At 42.4% G+C, this 10,746-nt stretch overlaps 1 protein-coding gene across 1 annotated transcript; it reads left to right on the top strand.

Annotated features, from left to right (window-relative positions):
• The first annotated feature begins 5,278 nt into the window (after positions 1-5,278).
• Positions 5,279-10,530, top strand: CDKN2C (cyclin dependent kinase inhibitor 2C). The gene is made up of 3 exons (XM_084786412.1): positions 5,279-5,819; positions 6,271-6,410; positions 9,771-10,530. The coding sequence occupies exons 2-3, from the start codon at positions 6,282-6,284 to the stop codon at positions 10,146-10,148; spliced, it is 507 nt and encodes a 168-aa protein (XP_084642538.1). The 5' UTR covers positions 5,279-5,819; positions 6,271-6,281; the 3' UTR covers positions 10,149-10,530.
• Positions 10,531-10,746: the final 216 nt, after the last annotated feature.

Genomic DNA, 10,746 nt, shown 5'->3' with positions numbered 1-10,746 from the left:
CTTTATAAACTCTATATCCCTCAACTTGGGTTTGCCTAATGTTTCCTCAGATTTATACTGAGTTTGTACTAAGTGTGGCAGCACATACCTTTAATCTAAGCATTTAGGAAGATAAGACAGAACAAGAGAGAATTCAAGAGAGGACCTTATGGGGCGGAGGTGGGGGCACAGTACACTGAGTTTGTGGATACTGAATAAGAATTCTCAAAGGCGATAGGCTCTTCTCATTATATGATATTGAGGTCTTCACATTATCAAATGGCTTACTGTAGTGTTCGTTTTGACCTTTTGATTGAGATAACCAAAGTTGGGTTTTGTTGTTTGTTTTGGAGGGATTCTCCGTTTTGTTTTGTTTTGTTTTGTTTTAAGACAGGGTTTCTCTGTATAGACCAGGCTAGCCTTGAACATACAGAGGTCTGCCTGCCTCTGCCTCCTGAGTGCTAAGATTAAAGGCATGTTCCACCACCTCCTGGCTAATAACCAAAAATTTTAAACAATGTTTCTTGCTTACTAGATAATTCATGAAACTAATATTACTACCAAGTTAAATTCCTGTTTTAGTAATCAAACAGGTAGTTTATCCAATCAATTAAATACTCTCTTGGGTGATCCTGGACTCATAAGTAATGGGAATAGCCTGAGATTTAGAGACCAGGATATGAATTCAAGTCCTATATCAGCTGGCTTTAAATATTAATTTAAAATTTTCCTCATCAAAAAATGATGGTTAGATTTACTTCACAAAATATTAATTTTAAATATGTGCATTATATTTAGTAACTACAGAGCAATGCAAGCATTACTTATTAATATCATAATTTAATGTTTACTGGCATTTTATTTGCTTACTTTTTTTTTTCTTTTTAAAAAAGGACTTTCCAAAGAATACTGCAAGTACCCATATAAAAAGGCTGTTGGGTCTCAGAAATAAAATACCAAAGCCACAGTATAAGTAATTTTTAAAAGGCCCCCTAGGGGGCCACCTCTGTTATCTATAAATTCAACAAAAAAGAATATTTTAAAACCAAGTTAAGAAAGTATAGTTACCTCATCCATATTCCTCAAAGCTAATCACATAGAAACTCTTCATTGACTGGAGTCAATGTGGGAAAATCATGAACTATTTAACTAAACCACATGCTTGCTGCAAAACCTTTAAAATGATTATGAAGTACTCGAGAGGATTCCCGCAGCTCTTAGAACTTAGCATCTATCTATGCAGGATGCCTTTTAGCATTTGAGGGACATGTCATAACTATGGTAAAAGAAAATTTGTTATGTCAGGCGCCGTGGTGGCACATGCCTTTGACCCCAGCACTTGGGAGGCAGAGGCAGGCAGATCACTGTGAGTTCGAGGCCAGCCTGGTTTTCATAGCGACTCCAGGACAGCTAAGGCTAACACAGAGAGACCCTGTCTCAAAAAAATAAATAAATAAAAAATAAAGTAAAAAATAAAAAATAAAGAAAATCTGTTACTTTTGATGTAATAGAGTACCTAGTACAACATGTTAAAATATAAAGTTATCAGCTGGGCAGTGATGATACACGCCTTTGGTCCCAGAACTTGGGAGGCAGAGACAGGCAGATCTCTGTGAGTTTGAGTCCAGACTTGTCTACAGAGCAAGTTTCAAAACAATGAGTGTGTATATGTGTGTGTATTTATTATTGTTGTTGTTGTTGTTATTACTATTATTATTATTATTAAATATCTTTCAGTGTACTAGCACTCACAAAATAACAGACATATTTTTCAACTGGACATGTGGACATGGTAGCACAGTATTATTACTAAAAATAATTATTAAAAAGAAAAAACTTCCCTAAGAAACAGTATTTTAGGGCTGCAAAGATGGATTAGCAGTTAAAAGCACTTGCTGCTTTTGCAAAGGCCCAGAGTTTGGTTTCCAGCACTACCCACATAAAACAGTTCACAACTGTGTTATGGGATCCAGTGCCCTCTTTTGGCCCTTTTGGGTGTACACACACACACACACACACACACACACACACACACACACACACACACAATTTAATTACTTACTTACTTAGATAGTCAGTCAGTCAGTTTTTTTCAAGATAGGGTTTATGTAGCCTTGGCTGTCCTAGAACTTGCTCTGTAGACCAGGCCGGCCACACTCTCTCACAGACACAAACACAGACACACACACACACACATTTATTTATTTATTTATTTTTGGTTTTTCAAGACAGGGTTCTCTGTGTAGCCTTGGCTATCCTAGCACTAGCTCTGTAGACCAGGCTGGCCCCAAATTCACAGAGATCTGCCTGCCTCTGCTTCCCAAGTGCTGGGATTACAGGTGTGCACTACTGTGCCAGGCCTACGTAAGTTTTTTAAATGAATCTAAAAAGTTAGTATTTTAACAAGACCAACTAAATTCATAGGAAGAACATAATTTTACTGAACATCTTTTACTCCTTGTTTATTGCTTATGTACTTGTTTGTTGTTAGTTTGTTTTGAGGCAGGGTATCTCTATATACCCCTGGCTGTCCTGGAACTCAAACTGTAGACCAGGCCAGCCTTGAACTCACAGAGAGCCACAAGCCTCCTGAGTGCTGGGATTAAAGGCATGCATTACCACACCCAGCTTCTTTTAAAACTCTTATTTGCAGATTCCGTATCTTTTCAAAGTGTATTTACATTATTTCTGGGTGATGGGACACTAAAGTCTTAAGTAATTAGGGCTTCCAAACACTCTTAATACAACAAGGTACAATGGTACATATGTGTAATCCAGTCATATCAGACAGATGTGACGTGACAGTACTAAGATAGCCTGAGATATATAAGGGGCTGGAAGCTAGCCTGGACAAAAGCACCCCAAACCATGAGTTTTCTTTACTGAGTCATTCAGCAAGGCCATAACACCTGCACTCCTTTTTTTTTCTTTTTACAGAATGCATGTGATTTTATTCTTCTTCATTACCATACTTTCTCCAAGCAAGACACCATTACATTCTAGAAAGCAACGTTTGTAAATCTGGATTAGTGCCATTTATCATTTTAAAAGTGCTGAGGTCCTATCACAACTTGCAGCTGAACTGAAAATTGATACTTCCCAGAATGCTTGGAAGAACAGTATTCATGGAATCCTAAATACTCTGTTAAAATGTTGGCTTTTTCTGCAGGGTGTGGTGGCGCATGCCTTTAATCCCAGCACTTGGGAGGCAGAGGCAGGTGGATCACTGTGAGTTCGAGGCCATCCTGGTCTACAAAGTGTAAGTGAGTTCAAGACAGCCAAGGCAACACAGAGAAACCCTGTCTCAAAAAAACAAAAAAAAAGAAAGAAAGAAAGAAAGAAAGAAAGAAAGAAAGAAAGAAAGAAAGAAAATGTTGGCTTTTTCAAAGGAGTTCATTCCCTTAGTTGTTGTTACCTGATTCAGTTTTAGGTACTCAGAAAATAGCTGATTTGTTTTCCTTAATAATTTAAAGAAACACTGCCAAATTCTTGTTAGTATTACTTTCCCTAACAGCCAGCCTGTTACTGGATGAGTGTCCAGATGTCTCTGGCTTGTTTGAATGCTTTCACTTTACTCAGGGAACTGGGTACAGATGTTGCTTGAAGATATATGTGCCATGGATGGTTCTAATTAGATCACTTGTCATTTTTTGCTTGGTTTCATTTTGACCACTGGATGCATCATGCAACCATGCTATCTTTTTTTTTTTTTTTAACGCATAAAAGCATAGAAGGAAGTAATCTCGTATGCCTAAAAAAGGACGTGAAAAGTACAGAAAATTGGTGCTGGATGTGAAATGAGTGAAAAGGGTAGACCTGTCCTTTTATATTTAGACCACCATCCCCACCTCCACCTAAAAACAACCAAGCTTCCGTCTAGTGGAAGAAATTCCACAATAAAGACATAGCCTTGTTAGAAAACATTTCTAACTTACTGTGAGTTTTGCTTAAAATTAATTGCCTTTCTCCTTTTCCCTCAAGAATAAAAGCAGCTCACATTTTCGAGACCCTGGATCTTTTAAGGCTTCAAAGTTCCTTATGATTTCTTGTTAACATACTCCCCGTCCTCATTCAGCTCAATCTACAAAGACTTCTCTGCTGCGTGGTGCTGTCAAGTTGGGTAGCCTCTGCAGCCCTGGCAAGGACCTGACAGGTGCCAAAGCCTGTGGCTGAGCAAAGAAGTGCTGCCAGGGCACGTTCCCCGCGGAGGCGGCAGCCAGCCCCAGGCCAAGGCGCTCGAACCCGGCGAGCCTGGTAGGGGCGCGCCGGGGCGGGCGGAGCTCCAGCCGTGGAGTCTGCGGAGCGCCGGAGCGCGCTCTGCCCGCCCGCAGCAGGGCCGCTAAGCTCCGGAGGCCTCAGCCCCGCGCCCCCCGGCCTCAGTCACAGCCGCCCGGCTCCCGCCCGGGGGAAGAGGCTCGGGGGAAGAGGCTCGGCGTCGGGGACTCCAGCCCCAGACCGGCAGGCCCTGCAGGGCCGCGCCGACCCCGCGGAGCTGGCGGGCTAGAGCTCTGCCGCCGACCTGTGGACCGAGGCCCAGGGCGGGCTGGCCGGCCGGGAGAAGGGCGCCGGGCCGCGAGGGCGGAGCGAGCGCGCCGCCGGCCACTGTGCCGCCGGAGCGGAGGGCGGGGCGTGGGCGGCGCCCGGCCTTCCCGCTCCCGCGGCGCGCTAACTCCGCGGAGCCTCCTTAAAACTCTGCCGTTAAAATGGGGGCGGGTTTTTCAACTCAAAAAGCGCTCAATTTTTTTTCTTTTCAAAAAAAGCTGATGAGGTCGGAAAAAAAGGGATAAGAAACCTGCACCGTCTCTTCAGAGGCAACCGAAGCAGCAGTTGCTTCAGCGGAAAAAGAAGCAAAGGAGGGAGGGAAGGAAAAGATCCTGAAGTGGTGGGGAAGACGCGCAAGTGCCAGTAGCAGGGAAGGGAGCGGCGGTCAGAGATTTTTAGGGAGCCGAACGACAAAAAGAAACTGTCAGCCGCGGCTCGCGAGGGACCGGCGCTGCCTGGCTGGGCTCCGGAACCCAGCTGGCTGGCGGACGCTGCCCTGTCCGCGGCACAGACTAGGGCTACAGGCCGGAGGACCGCGAAGAACTAACTGGCCAAGTGGCACCGAGCGCCCGAGCTGCTGGGCGGCCGCCAAGAAGTCGCCGGGACTGGCTGCGCCCCGGAACAGCGGCGACCGCCTGTCCTTCCAAGGACCCTTCCCATCACCGGAGGCGCCCCCACCCGACCCCCGGAAAATCGGAAAGGAAAGGAAAGACCGCTGCAGAGGCGACAGCCGCAGCTCAGCGAGCGCTTGCACTGGAGAGCCTGAGCTAGCTCGGTCGTAGGCGGGAAGTTACTGGTGAGCTGGCCCGGCGCAACAGCGATGCTAAGGCGAGCTGCCCCAGCGGCTCGAGCCCGGTAGTCGCTCCCCCTCGTCGCCTTGCTCCGTCCTCAGGCTGCCGGGAGTCCCGGGACCCGGCGGGGCCGGCATGACGGGCTTGGCGGGGGTCTGCCGCGCGCCCACCAGCCTCCGGAGACCCGTGCCCTGCCCGGCTCCCACGGCCTCTGAGGCTCGGCGGGGCTGCGGCAGCCCGGCGGGCGGGCTCCGGAGGCTCTTTTGAAGACGTCGAGCCCGCTGGGGAGTCGTCGAGACCGGAGAGTTGAGGGCCTCGGAACTGCTGCTCTGGTCTGCCTTCAGCGATCATCTTTAACCCCCCCGGAGCACGTCAGCATCCAGCCCTCGCGGCGCTCTGCTAGCGAGCAGCACTCTGGACTAACCCCTTCGGCGAGACGGATGGAAAGTGAGCCCCACGGAAGACTTGCCTCTGAAATTCTGCCTCAAGTCACCACTGTGAACAAGGGTGGGTTGATGCCTTTTTCTACTCTCTAATACTTTGTCTTTCGCGGTGTTTTCTGAGCTGACCTAGTCCCTTAAGTCTCCGCACATCCTCTTCACAGTGCTGTGAAGCTAAGGTCCGTGACAGCTCTGCCTACATCTCACGTGCAGAGCAATTAATCAAGAGTGCCTCTGTGTGTGTATCTCTGTTGAATCACCAGAATCCTTCTTAGGGGTTAAGCTAAAAAGCTAGGAAAGGAGCCCCTCTCCAATGGGCTCAGTTTTGCTGAATAATCACGTGTGAATCGAGGGGCGGGCTTTTGGCAGGCCGACCTTACTAGTATTTACTACCAAGCTCTACTCCAGATTAACCATCCCAGTCCCTCTGTCAGCCTCCGATGCCATCATGCAGCCCGATTAGGAGCCAAGGAAAGGGAAAAAAGAGAAGCAACTAATCGTCTTTTCCCGATCGTCAGGACCCTAAAGAATGGCCGAGCCTTGGGGGAACGAGTTGGCGTCCGCAGCTGCCAGGGGGGACCTAGAGCAACTTACTAGTTTGTTGCAAAGTAATGTAAACGTCAACGCTCAAAATGGATTTGGGAGAACTGCGCTGCAGGTTGGTATCCGCAGAGGTGGGGAAAATAAAGTCAATACGGTTGCCTGGGCTTCTAAAACGACAGCGTTTACGTTTTGAGGGGGTTCAGATCTTGCCTGTTTTAAAACCTACTTGGTTGCCATATTTTATATCTTTAAGTGGACCCAACTCCCCAAAATGACGTACTTTGGAGAAACTCGTCAAATCCAATAACATCCTCGATAGCAAGAGGAACCCTAGGTTTGGTCATAATTTTTGGAATGTTTTTGTGACAGTGAAGTAGTCTTAGCGTCGAAATCTGTTTGTTTTGTGCTGTGTTGTTTTATGTAGCTCTTTAAGCACCCTATCATGATTATTATTTGAAGTAAATACACAGCTAATAGTGGTTTTCACCTATTTTATCCCTAATAATTGACTTTAAAGTTAATTCCCTTGACTACTAAGCAGGGTGTTTTACCTTCAGCTGCGTCGTGCCTTGACAAACGACCTTTCCTCGTTTGAAATGGGATAGCCTGGGCACCAGGACAGGATGTACATTTCACAGTTAATATAGTAGCTAATCTACCCTTTCAGGAATGAGGAGAAATAAAAAGTTGACTTTTCTAATGAGACCTGGGCAGTAATGTTAGTAAATATCGTTGTGACCATGCCGTAGTATGCTCTAATTTCCAGTAATTAGATTTACAGGCAACAACTGACACACGTCCAGTTGCCAAATATGTACCTGATAATATTCCCCCCCCCAAGTGTTCTCATGTAACTTTGCTGAAAGGCTTAGAAACAAAACATTGGAAAAGTGATCTCCACCAGTGGCTTTTCTGGGTGTTCTGATGGCTTTTCACATCCAGGCGCAGTTTTTCAAAGCTCACTGGGCTAAGGGCTTTGTTTCTGTTTTAAAAATTAGAAATTCAAGTAGCAGGAGGTGCCACAGTGGACGCTCATGTGGTCTGTATATTTTAAATCAGAATACAGCTGGCCTTGCAAAAAAAAAAAATGTTCACTGTTGGGGAGGCTTATGCAGAGATAGTAAAAATATTTATCTTGATCCAGATGGGTTAAATAAGGAAAGGGTTTTGTTTTTGTTTTTCCACCTAATACTTTTGAACTGATTTGGTAATGATAGCGGTGCCACTAGCCCCAGATCCTGAAAGGTTTTCTAATGAAAAGTCAAAAGATTAGGCCAGTTTCACTTCATCTATGTTCAGAAAAAGATAGTGCAGACGTTTTGACAGACAGGACGATTGGGTAAATATTATAATAATTAAACTTTGACAAACATTAAAAAAGTAACCACCCAATTTTGTTTATATTAACAAACTTAGATAATACCCACTTATAATAGCTTAATATCAGCACACACAAGTAGGAGTCCTTTTCAGTATACACAATCCTGACTCTGAAGATGTGTCATCAGAAAGAACTTTCTTCAAAATCATTGGTAATATTACTATTACTTTCTGCCAAAGATGGCAGATTTTACTCTGTGATTATGTTTCTTACTCAACTGCAGAAATCTTTTCTCCTTTTGCTGTTGTTTTTCAGAATAATCAAAGACCTTCATCGTACATATGCTTTACAAAAATCTAAGGTGTCTGTTTCTTGTTTTGCTCACTCTAAGTCTTTAAATGTGGCTAAGGTTTTAGGGAGGTGTGACAAAATTCAAAATTAGACTGTATTAAATTTTAATAAACAGAAAATATATTTCATGGAGGTTCTGGAAAATTTTGGGTCATTTTTCTACTGCCTTAAATGAAAGACTGAAAGAGGTTTTGTTTTGTTTTGTTTTTTAAAGGGGAAACTTAATATCTTGACAAAGTATGTAGTTTGCACTTATAAAATAGTATTCACTCTAAATATATTTTAGTAAGTTTTAATTCTTTCAAAACATTTTAAAGAGATTAAATGAACTTTGTACATATTTTCAAATGGATTAGTATTTGATTCCAATAAACACTGAGTATCTGGTAAGTAGCCCACTTATATTATTATATAACTTAGATTCTTATGAATATACCTAAGTATAAATGAAACCAATTCAAATGCTGGAATTTTCTGGCATGTTAATGAAAGTAATATCTTCACAAGTAAATTAAATATGTATTATACTTTAAGTGCTATTATATAAGATATTTTTACTTATGAGAGATTTTTGACCAACAGACATCTTTTAAAGATTAATACATTTAAACAGTAAATTAGTATTTCTGATATAAATTATTTTGAGCCTTGATAGCAGGTATTGGCACTATTTTCTGACTTTCAAAACAGTGATGGTTTACAAATAGCTATTCTTAAATGTAATGAGTGCAAACGGAAATTTGCCAGGATCACCAGTTGATTATTAAATGACTCAAACCACACAAGACGAAGCTGTCTGTTCCAACACACATTGAATGCCTTGCATTTCCTTTTGCTCACCTGGGTATCAGAAGGCCAGTCAGACTCAGAGAAATACTAATATAGTAGGATGTCCACTTTATTCTTTTCAGGAATGGGAGCCAGACAACCATTTCCTCCCTGACAGGAGGCATATCACCAACCTAGTTCAAAATAAATCGATGTAAGAAGTAATGTAGAACACAGTAGCTGAATTAATACCTTAATACCTCAGTAATATTCTATAATTTGAATGAATTCTAAGCATGAAATATTTTTAGTAGCCAATTTTTTATAGCCTATAAAGAAAAAATATTAATGCTTGGAAAATTCAGGCATATCTATTTGGAGGGACCTCATAACAACTAGTCATTTAAGAAAATGTCAACTCTGGGATTTTAGAAGATCAGTTCTACACCAAGTGACACTCATCTGAGAGGTTTAAAGAAGCCCATCATTTGTTTTCAGTAGCTACTAGGAAATAAATTTTAATCCCCACTTAATCTTCCAGAATTAATACCCCAGGTATATTTTATGAGCATGAATAAACAAATAGGAGTCTCCTAACTTAAATCCCAAATTACATTTCTTTTATTTTAAGAAATTCATGAAAAAAACTGCTACTTTTTGTGAAAGATAAAGAACCAAATTAGCCATCAGATTTATTCATGTTACAGAAATTCTGCTTTATTGATCATCTTGTCCTGCATCTGGGCTCATTTAGAATATTAACTCAATAATCTCAATTTATAAAGTCTTCTTAGTCTTCTTCTTCTTCTTCTTCTTCTTCTTCTTCTTCTTTTTCTTCTTCTTCTTCTTTTTCTTCTTCTTCTTCTTTTTTTAAACCAGCTGGTATTTTCCTGCTACCCAGCTCTTCAAACTGTATGCTCTAAGTCTTCTTCAAGCACCGAATCAAAAAATAACTGAATGAAACAGACAGATGTCTTTAAATATTGCTGTAGCTCAAGCTCTGGAGGGATCTCCTATCTTTAACTTCTTTCCTAGGTAATGAAACTTGGAAATCCGGAGATTGCCAGGAGACTTCTCCTCAGAGGTGCTAATCCCAATTTGAAGGACGGAACTGGTTTCGCTGTCATTCATGATGCAGCCAGAGCAGGGTTCCTGGACACTGTACAGGCTTTGCTGGAGTTCCAAGCTGATGTTAACATCGAAGATAACGAAGGGAACCTGGCCTTGCACTTGGCTGCCAAAGAAGGCCACCTCCCTGTGGTGGAGTTCCTTATGAAGCACACAGCCTGCAACGTGGGCCATCGGAACCATAAAGGGGACACCGCCTTTGACTTGGCCAGGTTCTATGGAAGAAGTGAGGTCGTTAGCCTGATGGAGGCAAATGGGGTTGGGGGAGCCACAAATTTGCAGTGAGGGAGGGCTTTCCCACATTGCCTTTACTTTGTCAGTTAGTTGGTCGGCTGTCTGTTTTACTATCACTTATTAAAATATAGGATTTTGTTTTGTTTTGTTTTCATACTTTAAGCAGCTAGTTAAATCCCTTCAATTTACCTAAGTGGAAATCTTACTGCAAGTGTATGAAATATTTAAACATTCTTTCACTGTCAAAATTCTGATTTCTAACATGTAATTGCAAATAGCTATGCCTTCTGGATATTTTATCTTTGATTTTTTTTTTCCTTTGCTTTGCTTACCCTTTGCCAGTCTCAATGTCTGACTTGGAGACTTTGTTTTAAAAATGATTTGTCCTGATGCATCTTTTGCCTAATTAAAACACATTTTTTTCAGAAGAGGACCACATTTTCCTGTGGTTTTTTTCCCCCCACTTCTCTGTAACCTATGCACAATTTGCACTTTGTCAGAAATCTGATGAAAGCTCATGATACTGTAAGTCTTAACATTAGAAAAGAACACATTGGAAGCCTAGTTATATTGTAGTTACAGTGGAGTTATCTCTTTATTTCCTTCCATGCTCCCTCCCAAAGAGTTCATTGGCTAGCTCTGCTTTTAT

The sequence above is a fragment of the Acomys minous genome (assembly GCF_964271855.1).
Source record: "Acomys minous genome assembly, chromosome: 6".
NCBI lineage: Eukaryota > Metazoa > Chordata > Mammalia > Rodentia > Muridae > Acomys > Acomys minous.
This window is presented reverse-complemented; position numbering and strand designations above follow the sequence as displayed.

Coding starts and splice junctions, on each gene's coding strand:
- CDKN2C (XM_084786412.1), top strand. CDS start 6,282: ATGGCCGAGCCTTGGGGGAACGAGTTGGCGTCCGCAGCTGCCAGGGGG. Junction 6,411..9,770: donor TTGGGAGAACTGCGCTGCAG/GTTGGTATCCGC, acceptor CTTCTTTCCTAG/GTAATGAAACTTGGAAATCC.